General features: G+C 35.5%; 1 protein-coding gene across 1 annotated transcript; it reads right to left on the bottom strand.

Moving 5' to 3' along the window:
* Positions 1-17,332: 17,332 nt before the first annotated feature.
* On the bottom strand, positions 17,333-21,641 carry LOC113688148 (putative late blight resistance protein homolog R1A-3). The gene is made up of 2 exons (XM_027205831.2): positions 17,533-21,641; positions 17,333-17,384 (listed from the first exon to the last, which is right to left on the bottom strand). The coding sequence occupies exon 1, from the start codon at positions 21,363-21,365 to the stop codon at positions 17,553-17,555; it is 3,813 nt and encodes a 1,270-aa protein (XP_027061632.1). The 5' UTR covers positions 21,366-21,641; the 3' UTR covers positions 17,333-17,384; positions 17,533-17,552.
* Between the last annotated feature and the right edge of the window lie 2,107 nt (positions 21,642-23,748).

The raw sequence follows: 23,748 nt of genomic DNA, 5'->3' as shown, positions 1-23,748 counted from the left end.
CGCCCACAATCAAACTTTGGTTTTCAATATTTTCAACTGTTTATTTGATTCCCTCCCGGTTAATTAATTTCTAAGGATAACGAGTTTTCTGACAATTTCACTCAACTCCACTGAGGTTTTGAAAATTACATATATCTCCTTTAATTTGATAATTTTAAAATAATATTAACTTGATCAAATTTTTAAATAAATATCTAAAAATACTCTTGTGTAATAATTTTTAATTGACTTTCCTATAAAATTATTAAATTATCTAATATAATTATAAAAAAATGATGTCGAATTTTTTATTTCCATACTGTTTGAATGGTACAGCATTGATTATGCCCTTAACAATCTTATCATCTGAACTGTATAAACAGTATCAATTGGGTTGTAAACAGTAACAATAGACTGGTTATAGTGTCAACATGAGAAACTTTGATGGTTTTCATGGTTAAAGAGTGCTAGTGGCGTAATGGACCAGCGGCAACTCACCACCATCCCCCTTTTGACCGAGATGGTCTTTCCTCGAATCTCTTCTGCATTCAAAAGGCGATTGGCAAACGCCCACAATCAAACTTTTGTTTTCAATATTTTTACCTGTTTAATTGATTCTCACCCGGTTAATTAATTTCTAATTTGTCACCACGCTTTCGTTCGTTGTGTCTTCGAGGATTTCATATCTTATCCCTATTTTCCTTTACGTTTTCTTAAGCACTTGAGGGCGTTCATTGATCCGTTTAGATTGGATATTATACATTTTAGCAATAAGGTAAAAAAAAATGATTAAAAATATATTCACGAAAAATAATATTTCTTTTTTAGAAAAACACAATTCAAACACAACATAACTCTTCCAATTTCTTCAAAATTTTGCTCCCCTCCCTTTTGTTTTACTCTCTTAAAATTCCTGCAACATTGGTTTAGTGGGTTCTCATTAAAATAATTAATTTTTAACATTTTTTAATTTGATTTACTTATAAATTTTTAGAAATTGAAAACTGCAAAAGGAAGGCCAGTTAGATAGCTCCAAATTTGCTTAAAACTTTTTAGAAATTGAAACCTGAAAAAGTAGGGCCAATTAGGGAGTGAAGCTAATCTCTAAATACATAAAACGCGAAGGGTTGGGAATAGTGATTTCTGTTGGTTTCTTTGTAATTTGAGTGTTGATTTTGTCCACATTTGTCTTTTTGGGTGTGATGGAACCCATTGTGGAATCATCTCTGTTTCATGTTTGTTGGCCACAAGTTATGAATTTTGGTGCCCCGTTCCAATTTTACCCTTTTACGCTGGTTTCGCTGTTGTTTCTCTACAGATTTTGGCCTTTTTTGTCTTTTTATTGCAAATACTATTTTTAGTGGTTAGGTCGCTGCCTGCTTCATATGTCCACCCACATTTCTTCGGGCCTCTCACGTTTTTTGCAAAATTTTTTTGGGTCTACCGCCTTATGCTAGCCCACTATGTTTGGGTTTAAGACACAAGAAAAATACCACTGTATTCATCCATATATAGCTATAAACATATGACACGCAAACAAAACAACTACTTTAGTTGCCAAATTATTCTTCACAAGTTAAATAGTACCAACAACAAACAATTAAAACATTGATACAATTTACACATTACTAATCAATACAAAATATTATAAAAATCAACACAACCTAGGTTCCGTTTGATAAAACTGAATTTGAATTCTGAAGTCTGAATTCTGAAACAATTAATTTGCTAAATTTTAAGCACTGAAAATAAATATATAAATGTCTGAATTTTAATGATAAACCTATTTATACTGTTTGATAAACATTTATAACTGAATGCTTAATAAGTTAAATTTGACAATTTTGCCCTTATATCTTTTCATCCAAAAAAGAAATAGAACCTGTGATTTAATTAGCTAAAAATGTTAGGTATGAAAATGACAATATTTATTTTTAAATTAAATTTATATAAAAGATGAATTATATTATATGAGGAGTGTGAAGAAGAAGTGAAAGTCATTCAAAATGGAGAAAAGAGAAATAGAAAATCATTAGATACATAATATTAGATTGTTTAATTATATAAGAATTTTGAACAAAATTAATAAACAAGGGTAAATTTGGTAGATAAGATAAGGTAGTTGAAATAATTCTATTGATTCTTATCAGAATTAAGCATTCAGTTAGGATTCTTGTACTGAAACAAATATACACAAGTTTAGCACTACTTAACAAGTTCAGTAAATTGATTTTCATTTATCAAACACTCAAAACATCTGAATGTTTGAAAAAGTTTAGATTCAACACTTTTTTATATTATCAAACAGACCCCTAGAATAATACACCTCAAATTATACTATCATACACACTAAGAAATCCTTCAATTAATCCACTCTCACAACTTTCACTAGCACAAAATTAATCAAAACCAATAATCAAATCACAATTAGACAAATCATAAATATACTGTAAACACTAAAAATACCAAAAAATTAAAAATGCAAAACAATTAACCACTCTACCAATAGAAAAGCATATCAAAATCATAATCATTCAAAATAATACAAAATATGACAAATTCATACTACATTATAAAAATTATGTTACAAATCTTTACACATGTTCCAATATAAGATACATGTACATATAATTAATAAACAAACAAAGGAGGGTTGGGTTGGATGGTCAGATGAGAAAAATGGTAAGTAATAGATTTTGAACCTAAAATCTTTCACTTATAAAAAAAATAATAATAACCTATCATACCCCAAAAACACACAAAAAAAAAGTATAATATGAGCACCCCACGACCCCGCGGGGACCAATGCCTAGTACTATATCAAGCATGCAATGCATTGGTTCAAGCTAAGCAATGATTGACTAGTACTTAATAATAGTAAACTAACACTTGAATAATATTTATGATGACTAGATTATTTGAATAATATTAAAATAACGCTTGAAATATTATTTGAAATAATTATTGTGACACTTCTGGTGATATGATATATATAAGATAAAAAATATTTGTTGATAAGATAAAAAAGTTAATTGAGAATTATAATTGTGATACAAGCAAAATAGTATTTGTGGAAAAATTTGCTATCAAACACAATAATTTGTATAAACTACTACAATTCAATTTCAAGTTTGGTGTTTTCTAACAAATAGAAGTTTTAATGCTTTGAACTGTATTGATTGCCATGTTTATTGCGTATTTGCCTTGCTATCAAAGAAGAGCTTTTCAAATTGAGAGCCGTCTACAATCGCTTTTAAGTAAAATTGGTAAGCACCACAATCTCCAATTTTAGTTCTATGTTTTTAGATGAAGTTTGTCAATACCTACGTTAACTATAAGTTTCATTTCATAATTTCAGTTTACGACTCCTTTATGATAACTAGTAGTAAGTAGGGTACCCCTATTTAAGATTAGATTAGATTACCTTGGAATTAATTATTAGTATTTATTCTGATAATTTTGGCGGTTGTTCATTGTAATGTTGTTGAATGGAATTCCATATGTAGTGATAATTTCAGCATTGCTGCGGCTGTCTAACCAATCAAAAAGGGCTCCCTTTAATCATTAAAAGTTTGAAACATTTGAATTTGGTCAATCGCAAAAACTTTTTGTCAGCTCAATCGTTTTAGCGTTTGTTATACTTTCAATTTCCACACAGCTCATGCACTGGAAAACAGAGGAACCACATGTCTCAGTCAAAATTAAATTTATTTCACGTGGCAACCAGTAATAGTCCTAAAGTTGTCGGGCACTACTAAAATAATTGCAAAGAAAAAAGAAACGTCATGAAAGTCCTCAAAAGGGATCCAGTGTCAGTCTCCGTGACATGTGATTTATAGTAACCGGCGATGGACTGGTCTGTTGGTATCTCCATTGAAATGTTCACGTGTTCCTGAACTTGATGGAGAAGATATGATGAGGAAGGCAGTGCTTGTGTTATGTTGATGAAACGGTGTCGGTTAAATAGAAGGATGTGGTGTTGTAACTGTTGAGGAGCTCTACCTGATGATGTCACTGAACCCAATAGATGACGTCACTCACCCCAATGCAAAGTATCTGTTATATTGGGTATATCGGGTCGAGTACACGTGGCAGATCGAACGGTACGAGCGTCTTATAATATTACAAAGACGCTCGGGGCGGACACGTGGACGGTGGATAGGAGGGCCACGTCATCATCCAAGGGATAATTGGATGGTTGAGATTTACTCAACCCAATACAATGAACGGCTATGATTGAAGAAACACATCAACATGGTAGCCTTCCTCCGAGGACGAGGAGTTATTTTGGTAAAAACAGCCATGTCGCTCAAGGGGAAAGTATTCATACAACTCGTACCATGCTTTCGGAATCGCTCGTACTATTTACATCTCAATTAATGGAAGCAAAAGCAAGATATTGTCCGCAGCAAATTAATAAATTCTTTGAATCATATCTTTTTCCTTCGCATCCATGGGTTACAACTTGATGCCACTACATCCTCCATTCTTGAAAAGTTTTAGCATCAATCTTAACTCTTGATGCCACTAATGTCATTCATTGCATTGCTACTAGTATAGGGGTATGTGAGTTGCATGTTGAATTACTAGCAGTGACCTAACCACTTCAATCAGAGAGAGACCTTCAGCTAACTTTGCATTTCCATCCAAGACGTAGGGTAGGGTGAGAATGAATTCAGGCCACAGAGTTTGAATTTCAGTGCAATTTCTTTGGACCCTCAAATTATTGGAGTCGACAATTTGCACCCTAAACTGCTAAAAATTGTCGCCAAAGCAAAAGTTTAGAATGTGGATGATGGAGCAATTATTGGGCACCTTTTGCGCTGTTATTTGGTCATAATTTTGGCTACTTACTGTGCTAAATATTGAGATTTTGTTCATATTTAATATTATGTAAGGTTGGTGTTAAAAATGGTATCTTGGGGCAAATTTCCAGAAGACTTTTTATTTTAAGGCGTGCCCACGCTAGAAACTATAGAAAGATGCCTAAAAAACGGACCCTACGGGATTAGTGAAGAAAAGTGAGAAATTAGGAAATCAAAAGGTTGGTGGGCCGCGGAGGTGCAGAGGATTAAAACTTTCCTCCTAGAGAAAGTAGTGCTCTGACGTTTTCCTTTTTTTTTTCTACGGCTATCTGCAGTAAATTGGAAAAAAAGCCAGATTCACATGGGATCGATAGATTAACTTTAGTTTCTTTCCCTGTTTTTGCTCTCTGCTTTTGCTTTTGCATGACTGTCTTTAGCCCCTTTTCTTGACTTTGCTCCAGTGCGGACACGAAAGAAGAAAAGAAACTAAGAGGCTTTCTCTTTCATTCCTTCGTTAATTCATCTTTCTCAATTCTTTAACAATTGTGTGGATGGAATCAATCAAACAACGCGTGATTGATACGATGAGGAGCGGCTAGCTTTTTCCTCTATCCAAAGGCCGACGTGCAGGCGCAGTCCTTAACATCTGTGAGATCTAATCGAACTTTCGCTATTTCTTTCAATCCGTTACTATTTGTGCGTTTTTCTGAATTAACTGTTTATGGTTATTTTATTAATTGAGTATCAACGGCCAGATATTTAATTTAATCTAATAGCCTACTGTCACGTTAACTAAATTGAATCTATAATTGTTCGTTTAGTTGACAACTAGTGACAACCACCATAATTGGCTTTGTATTGAAAAAACGTAAAATCTAGTTTAAATAAACCCTCTTAGCGTGTTTATTGGTTAGAGTTGAATTTTTCTAGATTTAATGCAACTAGATAATTAAATTCCTACGATCGTACTTAGGGTTGTTTTCTGGTTAGAGAAGTAGTCAACAGTCGTACCTTAACTGTAAAAAAAAGTAAGAAAAAACTGGCTGTCAGAGCTTGTTGATAGTTATAACCAACCTAGTGACAAATGAATAAAATATCTTTGCATCGATGAGCATTTAATTGGACCGTGCCTGAAAAGTTGATTATTTGGGTAGAATTTTATTAATTACTATTTTTAGTAAATTGTACTTGTTGAGTTAGCGTTTGAATTTTGTTTATTTTATTTTCATTTTCATTCCATTAAATATCCCCCAATTTTGTTCTATTGACTTGGAAAGAAAAGACTTCCTATCTGTTCCCTGTGGAATCGACCCTACTTGCCATTATATGTATTAATTACTATTTTTAGTAAATTGTACTTGTTGAGTTAGCGTTTGAATTTTGTTTATTTTATTTTCATTTTCATTCCATTAAATATCCCCCAATTTTGTTCTATTGACTTGGAAAGAAAAGACTTCCTATCTGTTCCCTGTGGAATCGACCCTACTTGCCATTATATGCAAATTTAATACTTTTATAGACAATTCTAGTATATCGGATCAAGCAAACTCTTTGAGAACAGGGTGAATCAAGTAACCTATTACATACCTAAGGTCCCTGCTCCAGTATTTGGATTTGTTCTATAATTAATTGTGGTGGTAACTAGGATTTTTTAGTAATTATTATTGCACAGGCTCGACACCTGTCAATTTTTGGCGCTGTTGTCCGAGAACTGTGTTTTGGTTAATTTTGTTTCTTTCTAAGTTGTTTTCATTGGATTTGTCTGGTATTTTTCTATTTTATGCCTCATTCTCCTCGTACAAGCGAATTGATTTTGACCCGAAAGTAGAGAAGACTGCGCGTCGAACTAGAAAAGAGACTAAACAGCTCAGAGAGGAACAGTCTAGCATTGCATCTCAGAGTCTGGATCCAGAGGTTGAATCAACAAATTCGAGTGATGGTAATTCAAGTGACCCAAGCCAAGAGGACATACCTATAACGAATGCAAGAATACTAAGGGAGTTGGCTGCTCCGGAAATGACCCAACAGCCTTGTGCATTACATTTCCAACTCTAGCTGAGAATACCTCCTTCGAACTGAAGTCAGGATTAATTCATCTCTTATCCATGTTCCATGACCTTTCGGGTGAAAACCTCATAAACACATTCAGGAGTTCGATATGGTATATTCTAGTATGAAACTCCAGGGATTACTGAAAAGCAGATCAAACTTAGAGCATTTCCTTTCTCCTTAAAGAATGCAACAAAGAATTGGTTATACTACCTACCTGCAGGGAGTATCACAACATGAGCCCAACTAAAAAAGAAATTTTTAGAAAAATTCTTCCCTGCATCCTGAGCTGCAAGTCTGAGAAAAGAGATATGCAGTATTAAGCAGTATCCTAGGGAATCCCTATATGATTATTGAGAAATGTTCAATAAGTTGTGTACTAGATACTCACAACATCAAATTAGTGAACAACTATTGATCCAATACTTCTATGAGGGACTTCAGTCATCTGATAGAAGCATCATTGATACTGTGAGTGGGGGAGCACTGGCAACTAACACACCGAAAGAGGCATGGCTGCTTATTGAATCTATGGTAGAAAATTTTCAACAGTTTGGCTTTCATGAGAGTAACCCTACCCGTAGGGTTAACGAGATAGAGACGTCGTCCATTCAGCAGCAGCTATCAGAGTTAACATCTTTTGTTCGGCAATTAGCTGTGGGGAACGTGCATCAAGAAAAGTTCTGTGAAATTTGCACAAACGTAGGTCACCCCACTGACTCATGCCCTGTTTTGCAAGGGGATGGGGCTGAACAAGTAAACATGAATGGAGGCGTGCCCACGCCTCATAGGCAGTACGATCCATACTCGAACACATACAATCCAGATTTGAGAGACCACCCCAACTTCAACTATGCGAACAGATCACAGAATTCATTCTCAAATTGTCCACTAGGATTTCAGCAACCATGGCAATCAAAGTCTCAACCTTCGTCCACCAATTTATAAGCCTCTTTGGAGGATGTTGTCAAGAGTCTGGTTACAAGTACTACTCAGCTCCAGTAAGAAACTAGATCCTTGGTTACGAGTACTGCTCAGTTACAGCAGGAGATTAGATCGGACATGAAAAATTTGGAGACTCAAATAAGTTACATGAAAACTGCAATTAATCACTTAGAGTCCCAAGTTTTTAAAAAATTGCCATCGTAACCCGAGGCAAATTCCAAGAATGTAAGTGCCATGACACTGAGGAGTGACAAGGAAGTGGAGGTGCCTAAGGCCACGAACCTAAAGAGTAAAAGTGAAAAAGTGATCGAAAAGGAGATTGAAGAAGAAGGACGTATTCGCGAAGACCCTAAGGTAAAATTTACTCCTTCAACTCCTATTAAATCTAACTCACCTCCTTTTCCTTGCAGATTGGAAAAGATAAAGAAGCAAAATAAGGAAAAGGAGATTCTAGAGGTGTTTTGAAAGGTGACAATCAATATCCCTTTATTGGACGCGATTAAACAAGTGCCAAAATACACTCAATTCTTGAAAAACTTGTGCGTCAACAGAAGAAGTTGGGGGGGATGAACAAATTGTGATAGGTGAGAACGTTTCAGCAATTTTACAAAGAAAACTATCACCTAAATGCGGAGATCCAGATATGTTTACTATCCCCTGTAAGATTGGACGTTCTAATATCGAAAATGCCATACTAGATTTAGGGGTTTCTATTAATGTGATGCCTAAATCATTTTATGATTCCCTAAATTTAAACCTTTAAAAGAAACGGGGATAATAATTCAATTGGCTGATCGTACATTTGTTTATTCGGATGGGATAGTTGAGGATGTTTTAGTGCAAGTAGATGGATTAATTTTTTCTGCTGATTTTTATGTGCTTTACATGGATGATAGAAGTGCCCCAAATCCATCACTCATTATATTAGGAAGGTCATTCTTGAGTACTGCCCAGACTAAGATTGATGTTAGTAAGGGTACTCTCACGATGAAATTTGATAGAGAAATAACCCACTTTAATATTTTTGATACAATGAAATATCCTGTTAACTCTCATTCTGTGTTTGCTATTCATGCTACTAATCCCCCTCTACAAGAATTTTTTGAATTTGTTTGTAGGAGTAAATTCAAAGTTGCTACGAACAAATATCATGGAATGAAAGCAATTCATGAGGTAAAAATGGGTAGAAAGTTAAGAAAAAATGTTGCACTCAATGGCTATTTGGATCCTGGAGGAGGGCTACCGATTACAAGAAAAATTGAATTACATCCAGATTGAAGAGTGATGTTTAACGTCTAGCCAAAGACGTTAAAGAAAGGCACTACTTGGAAAGCAATCCAAGAATTTTAATTATATTTTATTTCATATTCGTGTGTTCAAAATTAGTGGGTTTAATTTCCTATTGACAAACAACCTGTATTGTAGGTCATGGGAGTTTCTGTGCAGTTTTATTCTAGGTTGGGAGCAAAAAAATTTGTGGGTAAAAGATTTCATGTTACAAGACGTGCCCGCGCCTTGTATTCATCGCACATGGGCGTTTATAAAATTTGGTGGACAGAGGACTTCCACCTCCAAAGCGTGTCCACGCCACACAGCAGATTATGTTAGGCATATTATAGGCAGACGACCTCACATTCCAAGGCATGCCCACGCCTTCCAACCTTTGCGACAACAAAAGTCAAACGCGACCAGGACCATGTCTAACCCCACTTTTCTACTTTTCTCTTTTCTTGTTTTGTCTGATCTTTTCAATTTTCTTTGTCTTAGTTTCTACTTTTCACTTTCCGTTGTTTTGTCTTAGTTTCAATTTCTATTTTTCCCCCTTTTTTTGTTCGTCCGTTGCCGCTGCCGCTGCTGCTGATCCGCACGCCGTCGACGCCGCTAATTCGCGACCTTTGCAGTCCATCCGCACCCATCGCCGTAGCTATTGCCGTTCGCCGTCACCGAAGTTGCCCGCCAGCCATCTGCTGCCCGGAGTAGCGATTTCACTTCGCATCCGCCGTCGTCTTGCAGCGCTGCAGGTTTTCGCCCGTATTTAGATGGAGAATTAGGCAAATTTCTTTGCTCATATTGGATTCCAGCCGCCTCATCCTCCTCCCTCTCAGTGTCTCGCTGCACCCTCTCGATAGTTAGGAAAATTTCGTCCCCTTTATCCATACGTTTTATTTGTCTTTGCTACATTGAGAACAATGTAGATTTTAGGTGTGCGAGGGGATGGTTTCTATCATTTCTTTTTGCTTGAAAAAAAAAAAATAAAACACAAAAACAAAAACAAAAAAAAAGAAAAATGAAACAAACAGAAAACCAAAAAAAAGTATAATTGGTTGATTTCTTTAGTTCTACATTTGTTAACTGCTAGAATATGTTGCTATGATGGATTTCACAATCAGGGTGCACGTGTATGTGATCATATATGCTAGTTGTGCATTTTGCTTTTCCTTGGCAATATCATTGAATGTTGAATATGCTGGACTTGACCTATTCTTGAAACTTTTTGGAGCTTTTGAACCATGCACGAGCACATTATTCTTATTTGCTTCGTTTGTGTTATTGAGTGGGTATCACACATAGTATTGACATTCTAGAATTTGCTATTTTGTACATGTCAAGGTCACATTTTGTTGAATTAGATGCATTTGAAATGATAAGAGCATTTAGGATTTAACCTTCTTTAACTTTCTACAAATCATGCCCTCATTTTGTCTCCCAATAGAGAATCAATTTGAGTTTTTATCCTTCTCCTTTGTTTGTTTGCCGTGTTTGATAACTCAGGACTTTTTTTAGACTGTCTTGTTCAACCTTATGTCGTTAAGAGATGTCTGAATTTCATTATTTGTTGCAAGGCAAATAAATCTAGAGTCGAAAGTGTTGTCAGAATAGAAGTTGTATGGTGCTGATTCTGTGCATCTGAGATCGAAAGAAAAAAGGAGAAAAAAAGAAATGAAAAAAAGGAGAAATTGTCTACAGACTGGTGAACAGAAGACTCTTTATTTCATGGCGTGCTCACGCCTTGCAAGACACCCTTTCAAAAAAAAAAGAAGAAAAAAAGAAGAAGTTTCGACACTTGCACAGTAGGTATAGCAAATGAAAATGTCTTGCTTTTGGAATTTCTCCAGTAAAGTGTTAAGGTTATGCAAATGGATATCGGACATTCTTTTGACACATTACACACTATTTTTACCTTCTTATCGTGCCTTTTACCTAAGCCCCATTACAACCCTATTAAAGTCCCTTTGATTTTTGTATTGAGTTCACTTTTGAGTGGTGGAGATGTGAATGGTAATGTCATTCTGTGATATTGATTTGAGTGTTCCTAATATCTACATATTTTCTTGAAAGTGATGAGTATTACTGTTCATACTCTTTAGATAACTACCTGTCCGGTGTGTTCTCACTTTGGCGACATTATCAAGAATGCGGGATGCTTGTGTTAGTGTAGATTACTGCATGACCTTTGCTTTCTTGATTGTATTTCTGAGTTTTGAAATGCTTGAAGACAAGCATTGTCTAGGTGTGGGGAGATTTGATGGAGCAATTATTGGGCACCTTTTGCGCTGTTATTTGATCATAATTTTGGCTATTTATTGTGCTAAGTATTGAGATTTTGTCCATATTTGATATTTGTGTAAATCGCAGGCGATTCGTGTTAAAAATGGTATCTCGGGACAAATTTTCAGAAGACTTTTTACTTTAGGGCATGCCCACGCCAGAAACTATAGAAAGATACCCAAAAGACGGGCCCCACGGGATTGGTAAAGAAAAGTGAGAAATTAGGAAATTAAAAGGTTGGTGGGCCGCGGAGGTGCAGAGGATTAAAATTCTCCTCCTGGAGAAAGTAGTGCTCTAACATTTTCCTTTTTCTTTCGGCGGCTATCTGCGGCAAATTGAAAAAAAAAGCTAGATTCACGTGGGATCGATATATTAGCTTTAGTTTCTTTCCCTGTTAAACGATTTTTGCTCTCTGCTTTTGCTTTTGCACGACTGTCTTTAGCCCATTTTCTTGACTTTGCTCCAGTGTGGACATGAAAGAAGAAAAGAAACTAAGAGACTTTCTCTTTCATTCCTTCGTTAATTCATCTTTCCCAATTCTTTGACAATTGTGTGGATGGAATCAGTCAAACCATGCGTGATTGATACGATGAGGAGCGACTAGGTTTCTTCTCTACCCAAAGGCCGACGTGAAGGCGCGGCCCATAACATCTGTGAGATCTAATCGAACTTTCGTTATTTCTTCCAATCCGTTACTATCCGTGCATTTCCTGAATTAACTGTTTATGGTTATTTTATTAATTGAGTATTAATGGCCGGATATTTAATTTAATCTAATCGCCTGCTGTCATGTTAACTAAATTAAATCCGTAATTGTTCGTTTAGTTGATAACTAGTGACAACCACCATTATTGGCTGTGTTGGGAAAATATAAGATCTAGTTTAAACAAACCCTCTTAGCGTGTTTATTGGTTAGAATTGGATTTTTCTAACTTTAATGCAACTGGATAATTAAATTCATACTGTCGTACTTAGGGTTGTTTTCTGGTTAGAGAAGCAGTCAACGGTCGTACCTTGGCTGTCAAAAAAGTAAGGAAAAATTGGCTGTCAGAACTTGTTGATGGTTATAACTAATCTAGTAACGAATGAATGTAATATCTTTGTATCGATGAGCATTTAATTGGACCATACCTAAAAAGTTGATCTTTTTGGTAGAATTTTATTAATTGCTATTTTTAGTAAATTGTACTTGTTGAATTAGCGTTTGCATTTTGTTTATTTTATTTTCATTTTCATTCTATTAAATATCCCCGAATTTTGTTCTATTGACTTGGAAAGAAACGACTTCCTATCCGTTCCCTATGGAATCGACTCTACTTGCCTTTGTATGCAAATTTAAGGGGGCGTTTGGTTCATGCTCCGGAATTGGTATTGGATACGGAATGAATTATAAAAAATCAGTATGGGTATAAGCTCCGGGTATCATTGAAATCACTACTGCTTGGTACAATTTTTAGTGGAATGGGTATCAAAATTATTATTGCATTTTTGCCCTATCTTTTTCTTTGTTGGGTTCAATCATACGGAGCCTTTAGCAACAATCACCAGCCATCATCCAACTACAGAGAATTTCTTAGGCTGTACAGCATTCATTTGGCGGAGAACAAGGCAAAGCAAATATACAGACTTGCCTGGAATACTCTTCGCACCCAGATTTTACAAGTCAACGCATACAACACAAAACAAAAGCAAGCAAAAGAAGTTACTGAAGAACCCATTTCCCGTTAGCTACTTGACTCCATTATAGCCAAACTCGGAGTTCCTTCATACAATACCAGCCATCATCAGACATCCCCAATCAAGGCCTTCTGTTTTTTTTTTCCCATTTTTTGTTCTTTTCTCTTATACTTGCAGATATTGCTCATATGATGAAGCAACGCCACCTTTTCTTTTTTCTTGTCAATTGATACAATCCAAATTGAGAACCTGTCAATGGCTTGCAAACAGATTTAAGGAACATTGAGTGGGGTGGCACCAAACTCAAGCCGACCGGTTTCTTTCTCAAGTTGAAGTTGAACCCCTTGAGATTGCGGCTGTAAATTCTGGTACTGATTTAAAATCAGAGGTGAGGTTGTGTAGGAGCTTGTTGTGATGGATGAAATTTGGGGGGTCTAGGGTTAGGATTTTGAGGGTGAGGAAGGAGTGATACTGGTGAGGGGGAAGGTGGAAGTTTTTGAGATGTCGAGTGATGGCAACAAGGAAAATTTTTGGATGCCATGGAAGAGGAGACAGAGTGGTGGGAGATGATGGGAGAAGACCGGAGGGAAGATGACTGAACGAGCGTGAAGGGGTCAGTGAATAAAAAAAATGTTTTATAAAAATTATCTTAGAATCAAATATAGGAATTAACAAAACCCACCAATTCACTCAGGAATGGAGAGTTGCTAATTTTTTAGAATTCATTCCAAAATCTTGAATCCCACACCTATTATCCAAGCACTTAAAATGGACATCATTCCAAATCCTGAATTCCATACCCTCAAACCAAGCACCCCCTAATACTTTTATAGATAATTCCGGTATATCGGATCAAGCAAACTCTTCAGGAAGGGTGAATCAAGTAACCCGTTACACACCTAAGGTCCCTACTCCAGTATTTGGATTTGTTCTATAATTAATTGTGGTGATAACTAGGACTTTTTAGTAATTATTATTGCATAGGCTCGACACCTGTTAGTGAACTATCACATCCAAATTGCTCAAAATAAAAGTTTAGATTTTGAACCACAAGTTTGAAATATGGGGAAAATAAATTTTATTCTGGTTTGTATGAGCTCAATTTGAACAAGTTATCAAGCATTGGATTTGTACCCTATCTATTTCTCAAAGGTCTGTCCAGTATCAGAAAACACATTAAACCTTTACCACCAAGGTTGTTGGTCTCCATTTATTCTAAATGCCACGTCCATTCTAGTACTATTCCTCTATCTAAATGCAAGCTGTGCATTTTCCTCATGCTGTTGTTGTTTTTATTTTTCTTAATTTATCTAGCAAGATTTTATGTAGACAACATTAATATTCTGAACTGAACCAGATTAGGAACAATTTTACTGCAATTGATTAAGACTGATAAATGTTTTTGATGAGATGTGGTTCCTTAATCAGTTGGGTGCCCATATCCTTGATGTGGAAATGAACATCCAGAGGGCTTATGACTTTCCACTCTTAGTTCTGTCATTAACATTTACAGGCAAAAGTGATATGATATTTAACTTTATCAAACTTGTGAACTAATTAAGAATACCAGTAGTAATAATCTGGTTACTTAGTTTACTAATTTTAGAATCCTTTGAAATTCAAAAAGCCAAAAATTAGTAAGTACTTATCACGAAATCGTAATAGAACTAAAACCTATTGAGCATAATAGTCTTTTGGAGTTTTAACCTTTGACTAGTTTTAGTAGACGTCAAGGTTTCACCTAATTTTTTTTTAATTTTCAATGAAAAATTAGTAAGGGTGTGTTTGGATTGTAATTTTCACGAAATTAGGTGTGTTTGGATTGTAAGTTTTCAAAGAAAAATTGTTATGTTTTTCTTGAACATATTTTTCAATTATCTTTTTATCTTATATATATCAAATTGCTATAATAATTTTTCTAAAAAAAGTCCAAAAAAACGCAATCCAAACAAGGAAGAATTTTCACATTTTATTATGGTCCTGTCGGATTGATCCCAGCTATTGAGTTGGACTGAAGCGAGCTCGGACAACTGCAGTCCTTTCATGATGTATAGTTTTGTCATCAATTCATGGACCAACTGCCATTTATTATCATACTAGTAAGGCCTGGCTATGCTGCGGATAGCCAATGCCCGCCCTAAAATGTTCAAAGTAACAAAATTTGAAGGATTATTTGTGAGTTGAGTGTCGTGTATAAATAGATTATAGAGAGCATCTTAATGTATTGCTTTGGTTAATAAAGGGAAAAAATTCGTTGTAATAAAAAGCAAGTATTAACGCATAAATAAAATAGATAGGAAGAATGTATATTATGGTTGGTGGCAATTCCAATTGGTTTATACAGGTTTAACTAGTGCTAAATATTTTAAGATAATTTAAAGGGAAAATTACATTTTACCCCCCTTAGTTTAGTGTTTTTTACATAACCCCCTACAGTTTTAAAAGGTATACATAATCCCCCAATGATTTGGATTAAAGTGTCAAAATAACGAAAATAGTCATTCGTAACGAAACTTTTAAAAATTTTGAAATTACCCTCATAAATACATGACGCACTAATCCTGTATAATTTTTATGTTTTACCATATAACCCACTTATGGTTTAATGCTATACCATATAACCCCCTTATAATTTTTAAAATATACACATAACCCTCATTGGTTAATAAATAATTTTCAACTTTACATAAGGGTATTTTTGACATTTTAGGTGACTCCTTTACGAATGACAATTTTCGTCATTTTGACACTTTCATCCAAACTATGAAGGGGTTATGTATAATTTTTGAAACTATAGGCGAGTTATGTAAAAAGTCACTAAACTATAGGGGGTAAAGTGTAATTTGTCCTAATTTAAAATGTCATTAAATATTAATTTATTAATGAATAAAAGTGAAAGAGAAGAATGTACAGTGCATTTGGCAGCAATAATAAATTAATAATCTTTATCTTTGTAATAAGTCGCACTCAATTTTAAATATTTTTTCCATTTTTGAAATTACATCCCTTTTACATCCCATTTTTGAAATAATTTAATAGACTTTTCAAACTCTAGATTTGGGAGAGATATAATTCAATTAGAGTACCATTTATATGATCATTTCAAGTTATATTTGACAAATTTACTTAATTTTTAATTGGATTTCAAAATCTAGTAGTTGGGAGTAGAATTGTAAAAAGAGTGTAGGGAGGAATGGGAGGGGTTTTATTTTTATTTTTTTTAAAAAAAAAACTTTGGGTTTCTTCCTTCATTTTTACGACAATCAATTTTGGCATGCGCTTGTATCAAAAGTTACTTTTTTTACTACTGGAAATCCCCCAATAGTATATTATTGTAATTCAAAGTTCAAACCAATAAAGACAAATAAGTTCTTGGAAAATTTGCAAACTCAGTTGTGCAAGCAGAGTATTACAATTGGACTCCAAGAAACTATTTCAAGTCAAATCAGATGATGCTACTATTAATAGGCCCATGTCCTTCATCATTAATCTTTTATTCTGATTTGGAAGTTGTCCAAGTGATCCCTTTCTTGTTATGCTGAAGCCTCTGATCTAATCGATTCCAATTTTGATAAGTCGGATCGTGAATTTGGTTTAGTTTTGGTGCACAAGAAATGCATCAAATGCTTAGAGAAAGAGGAACAAAATTTTACTTTAGGCTGCAAACCTTTTTGATTATCCAATGTAACAGATATTAATATGCTGGGTTCTTAGTTCTGTACCTGCTTGATTATATGATTTAATAAATTGTTATTAGGAATCAGAAAAGATCAGAAATTGTAAAAGAAGGTGATGAAAATGAGCTAATAAAATTGTTGAATCCTAGTAAATATGATACCCGATGGCATGTATTCTATTCCACGAACAAATTTAATTGCATCTATTGGTCGAATATATCTGCCTTTGACATGCAACTAAGCAGTCTTAATTTCGGATAAGGGCGAAACATTCTTGAAATCCTGACTTATTTGAGGCGGCAAAAAAACAGCACCTTCATTAACTTGAATCTTTAGGAAGAAAACATCAGACTCGGGGAGTGATATATCCCAAAACAAGATTCTGTCACAGGGATAACAAGAAGTTGCAAAGAAAACAAACAGATACAACATTACCAGTTCTGTGTACAGAAGTAAAGGATTAATAAAGAATAGGACACTGAAGTGGCTGCCCAACCAAACCAAACACAATGGAAAAGATCAGTCATCCATCATGAAATAGGGATCTTCAGATCAGTATTTCCCCTGCTTAATTGCTCTTCCTGAATTTGCTCCACTGAACTTGTAGAGTTGGGACATTTAGACGCTTCAATTATTTCAAGAGTTCATATATTTTCCAAACAAGAAGGGATCTCCTCCAAAAACTTGCAGCTTGATCTTGATGCTATTAAGAAAAAGAACAACTATTAAGAAAAAGAAAAAGAAAAACTATTAAGAAAAAGAACAACTTGATCTTGATGCTAAACAGATACACGTAACCCGTAGAGTACATAAGCAGAGTAGAGTACAGTGGCTGTCCAGAGCAAACTTACTTGAGAAGATCAATCGTCCATTATGAGATAAGGATCTTCAGATCAGTATATCCATTGCTTCTTTGCTCTTCCTGAATTTCCTCCAATGAACTGGTACAGTTGGGACATTTTGACACCTCAATTATTTCAAGAGTTGAACTATTTCCCAAACAAGAAGGGATCTCCTGCAATGCATCACAGCTTTCCAACACTAGCTTCTGGAGACGAGGAAAATAGTACTGGTCCTCGTACTCATACTCGGAGGAGGCTGTCCACTTCACAATATACAGGTAATCTAATTTCAGGAACTTAACTTTAGGGAACTTCTCTACTTCCATTTCCCATATTTCCCCCTCAAATGATCGGTCGAGTAATTTGAGCACCTCAAGATTGGGTAGATTTCCAATTGCTACCATTTTGCTCCATGGCAAGCGAAAATAAGACAGGGTCAATTTTTTAATAGTCAAAGGAAATTGGAAATCTAACTGATATCGGTCACCGCCGTAAACAACGCAACTCAGACTGAGTGATTCCAAATGACTTAGACAATCCATTGCTACATGATATTCACAGCCCTGATCGAGATTAAGAGAGCTTCTCAGCTTGCGGATATTTGGAAACTTTCTCAACAGCTTGTTGATGTTCTTCCGAGGATTGAGGCTTAGACAGGACAAGATATCTAAGTCACACAACTGTGAAGAGTTATCAAGGTTGTTGTCAGGGAATCTAACATGGTAATTCTTATCGGCCTCATCAATTAGTTCTAAATGCCTTAGTTTCTTCAGGTTCCATATAGTATCTGGCAATGAAACTGAACCATGAACACAACGATTTCGCCAAATCCAAGTTCCCAAGTTTATTGAACCGTGATCAGAAGAATTTCGCCAAATCAATGTTTCCAAGTTTGTGAGATAACTTATTGATGCGGGGACGGGCCTACCATTAACTAGAATTGCCAAGTACCTCAAGTGAACAAGCAGTTCTAGTTCTCTGGGAAAAGTGCTTCCTAGATTAATTTGGCTCAAATCTAACACTTTGGCAAGTTTGATGATGTGAAAAATGAATCGAAGGTCAAAACTACTTCTACTGTCTTCATCGTGACTGAATAATAATAGACTGCGTATGGCAGGAGAAAATAACCTCAAGTTGTCAAAGTGCTCCACCTTAGAATCAATGCATAAGCGGCGTAGGTAGAATGGCACATTGATATCAGATAGTTTATCATCCCTACGCACCAGCCGCGAAAAGTTTTCTTCTTTGGCTTTTGTCACGCAAAACTCATATAACAAATCGTGAATGCGACAGGCTTTGACCCCATCAATGGATCTTGGTTTGGAAACTGTGACTAAGCTTCTGCTAATAAGTTCCATCAGGTAATCATTTGCCACATCCTCTGATCTCTTGAGCTGAGTTTTTTGAACAAATCCTTCAGCGACCCATAGAGAAATCAACCTTTTGGTATTGTGTTCATGGTCTTCTGGAAAGGCTCCAAAATAAAGAAAACATGCCTTCAAAGTATCAGGTAAATGTTTGTAACTCAGCTCTAATGTAGCGGTGCATTGTTCCGTACTAGAAACATTCCTTGAACTTAAACCTTCCACAGCTTCTTTCCAATCATGTCGGTCCAGCCTTGAGAGAATTCCGGCAAGAATGACAACCGTAAGAGGTAGTCCTTGACACATTTCCACGACTTGCTGTCGAATTTCACATAGTTCTGGAGGAGCCAAATCTTGTCCAGGATATAACTTCCCTTTTAGCAAATCCCAGCTCTCATTAGGAGCGAGTTGACGAAGAGAATATGGTTCATGGTCGAGTTTGTCTTGCGGAGCAACACCACGGAGCCGACTTGTCAAGATAACTCTACTTCCATTTCCATCATCAGGGAATGAGGCTTCCAATCCGTTCCATGCATCAATGTCCCATAAATCGTCCAAAACAATGAGATATCTGTTTTTCAGCAAACGTCTTTTGACTTTAAGAGCCAGATCTTCTTCACCCATCTTAAAATCATCCAGATCTTCTTCACCCATCTTAAAAACATACTCAGGAAGCTTGGACTCAATACAAGTCAAAATTTGAAGCAACAGATTTCTCTTGTCATATATTTGAGAAACAGTACACCAAGCACGCTCATAAAAATGGGACTTCACTGAAGAATCATTGTACACTATTCTAGCCAAAGTTGTCTTACCGCATCCCGGCATACCCACAATGGAAACAATTTTCACTTGGAGTGATCCATTTCTGAGTTGATTGATAATCGATGCCGTCTCATCCTCGAATCCCACCACCACATCATTGACTATTGGCTTACTTCCTTCTTGTGGCATGTGATTGAATCTCTTCGTTACTTCCTTAACTTTTCCACCAAGTCTTTCGCTATCACAAATCTTCCAGGCCGCAGCTTTAATGATGTTCATTTCTTCTAAAATGGAATGAATGGACATTGAAGAAGAATCTAAGATATTTCCAGTTATTAAGGAGTCAATAAGAAACTCTATCCTATATGCCACCCCAACAATACGATTCCAAATTGCCTGGACGTCCTCGTCTTCGTTGTGCAGCTCCACAATTTTCCTCAGCAAAGAGCGTAAACAATCAAGTTCTTCCAGGACTTTTTGAATTGGATGATCGATCAAAGCAATCGAACCAGCCTCAGAACTTGTCACATCCATCATCTTTTCTAGAAGGGAATCAACAAAGCCCAGTCCATTGGTCTTAGGAAAATTGAACGATGATGATTCTGGACACTTCTCTGTGATTACTGCATCGATGAGCTTAATTATTTTCAATAACTCAGAACACACAATATCCATATCCTTGGCTTGTATGGCGTCTTTGATTGCATTCAGAGAGAGTGGGGAAATAACATCTCCTCCATAACAATTCACGACTCGAGTCGGATCTCTTACTTTCTCATCGAACTCCTTTGGCTTCTCCTTCAAAATGGTTCTCAAGGAATTTAGCCCCTCATAAAACATTTGTAGTTGACGCAAAATCACAGCACAAGAACCACGCTTTAGTTTATCCCAAAGATTACACAGGAGAGAATGGTGGAAGTCACTCAATATGTGCTCATCTGTATCTCCGTATGATTGTCTTGATAATTTCGAAGCACTCAGGGCCTGGATACAAGTCCCAAGGACTTGCGGTTCAACAGGAATAATCTTCTGCAGCAGTTCCGAAATGCTTTCCTTGATATCCTTGGGCGGTCCGAAACCCTTCTTAAACTGGCACTTATAAGAGAGGTGTGCTGCATTGACAGCCACAGCTTCAGTGTGAACTAACAAAGGTCTCAATTCTGTGTTTTCAACACCATGCAGTGTGACAAAACGGATGAAGTTTTTCAGGAATGCCAGCTTCTCTTCAAGGGCTTTAATTAGTCCAACTTCATATGCCGGCCGACTCCTTGGAAGATAATTCACTAGAGAATCCATAAATTCCATAAGGTCATCTTGTCGAACGAGCGAATTACTGGACTGCTGTGACGAGGAACCCAAGAAAAAGACATACCATTCGCAAATTTCTTGTTCGAAGGATTTAATGTCTTTTTCTAAATCATAGACCACATCCCATCGGATCTTTTTTCCCCTCTTGGGAATGGCATCTCCAATCCGAACTGCCAGAGCTTCTAGGCTTGCTTTATGATTATCTGCCTGGTTCTTTTTGTTGTCAAATGGTAATTGCACATCATGGTTGCTGTATTTTCTCGCACACAGAAGAAATGTTCTCAGATAGCTTAGCATGCGTTTCAGGTACTTCGGCGGCCCATTTGCAAAAAATTGACAATCGTTCTCCAGCGCTTGCAGATCATCCAGGATGGAAGAAATACAAGTGACACTAGTGGAGGCCATCTACTAAAAGGAAGATTAACAAGGGAACCAGAATGTATCGATCTCAATTTAAGAGATGAAACTGTTCTCAAATATGAAAGGAGATAAGAAAGATCTGCAGAACCTCAAGGCTCAAACACAAGTGCTCTCTTCTTTTCTGTACATTGATTTCTACTGTCCAGAAAGTAAAAAAAGACCCCACTGCACATGCGTTAGCCATTAGTCCAACTGTTTCGCTCTTACCATTAGAACTGTATAAACAGTGTCAGTTGGGTTATAAAGAGTAACAATAGACATGATAGACATGAAAAACTTTGATGTTTTTCATGGATAAAGAGTGTTAGTGGCGTAATGGACCAGTGGCACCTTGAATGCTAATCTGTTTCTCAATCACATCCGCCACGTCTTTTGACCACCATCCTAATCGTTTTGCTCGAAGCATCAATGCATCATCTCTGGTCCCCATCCATACTAACCGTAGTCTTCATCCAAGGACCCTTCCTCCACTCGACTCTCCTCTGATTCAAAAGGTGCTTGCAAACGCCCACAATCAAATTTTTGTTTTCAATATTTTTAACTATTTAATTGATTCTCTCCCGGTTAATTAATTTCTAATTTGTCATCATGTTTTCTTTCCTTGTGTGTTCGAGGATTTCATATATTGTCCCTATTTTTATTTATGTTTTTCTCAAGCACAGGAGGATTTTCTTTGATCCGCTTATATTCCTATTTTTTTAGATTTTTTTTTTGTGAAAGTATATGATAATGATTTGATAAATGTAAGATGAAAAAGTGATGAAAAAATGTATTCATACAAGATATGATAATGATATTTTTTTTTTGTAAAAATATATGATAATGATTTGATAAATGTAAGATAAAAAAGTGATGGAAAAATATATTCATAAAAGATGATAATTTTTTTTTTGAAAAAAGCACACATTCCAAACACAACATAAGTCTTACAATTTCTTCAAATTTTTGCTCCCCTCCTTTAGTTTTACTGTCTTAAAATTCCTGCAATATTGGTTTAGTGGGTTCTCATTAAAATAACTTTTTTTGAACTTTTTCATTTTTTAAATTTTATTCAATTATAACTTTTTAGAAATTGAAAGCTAGAAAAGTAGGGCCAATAGAGAGCTCCAAATTTACTTATAATTTTTGAGAAATTGAAACCTGCAAAAGTAGGGCCAGTTAGGGAGTGAAACTAATAATATATCAAGCATGCATTGGTTCAAGCTAAGCAATGATTAACTAGTACTTAATAATATTAAACTAGCACTTGAATAATATTTATGATTGCCAGATTATTTGAATAATATTAAAATAATACTTGAAATATTATTTGAAATAATTATTGTGGCACTTCTGATGGTATCATATATGTAAGATAAAAAAAATATTTGTTGAAAAGATAAAAAAATTAATTAAAAATTATAATTGTGATACTAGTAAAATAATATTTATTGAAAAATTTGCTTTCCAAACACAATAATTTGTATAAACTATTGCAATTCAATTTCACGTACGGTGTTTTATAACAAATAGAAGTTTTAATGCTTCGGACTCTATTGATTTTCATGTTTGTTGCCTTGCCATCAAACAACAGTTTTTCACATTGAGAGCCATAATCTTCAACCGCTTTAAGTAAAATTGGTAAGCACCACAATCTCCAATTTCACTCCTATGTTTTTGGATGAAGTTTGTCAATGCCTACGTTATCTATAATTTTGATTTTCATAATTTCAGTTTATGACCCCTTTATGATAACTAGTAGTAAGTAGCGTACCCTTATTTAAGATTAGATTCGATTACCATGGAATTAATTATTAATATTTATTCTGATAATTTTGGTGGCTGTTGATTGTAATGCTGTTCAATGGAAATCCATATGCAGTGATAATATTATTATGGGTTACTTGTAATCATATTTTGAAAAATACACGATTCAGCATTCCTGCGGCTGTCTAACCAATCGAAAAGGGCTCCCTTTTTTTCCTTGATAATTCAAAAAGGGCTCCCTTTAATCATTAAAATTTTGAAACGTTTGGGCTGTTTACAATTCGGTCAATTGCAAAAAACTTTTTGTCAGCTCAATCGTTTTGGTGTTTGTTAAACGTTCAATTTTCGCACAGCTCATGCACCGGAAAACAGAGGAATCACATATCTCAATCAAATATTATTTCACGTGGCAACCAATAATGGTCCTAAAGTTGTCGGGCACTACTAAAATAATTGCAAAGAAATGTCATGAAAGTTCTCAAATGGGTCCAGTGTCAGTCTCATCTGCCCCTTTTTTTTTTTCTAAAGCAAATTTACGTAGATTCGATTTAGATCGCCATCATCATGCGATAAGACACATATCTGAAACTAAAAATTGCGGATACAGGGCAGGAGCGGTCAC

Source organism: Coffea arabica, chromosome 5e (assembly GCF_036785885.1).
Source record: "Coffea arabica cultivar ET-39 chromosome 5e, Coffea Arabica ET-39 HiFi, whole genome shotgun sequence".
Taxonomy (NCBI): Eukaryota; Viridiplantae; Streptophyta; class Magnoliopsida; order Gentianales; family Rubiaceae; genus Coffea; species Coffea arabica.
Note: the sequence above shows the minus strand (reverse complement) of the source record. Positions and strands in the feature narration are given on the sequence as shown.

Excerpts from the sequence above, each read along its gene's own strand:
- LOC113688148 (XM_027205831.2), bottom strand. The coding sequence starts at position 21,365 with ATGGCCTCCACTAGTGTCACTTGTATTTCTTCCATCCTGGATGATCTG.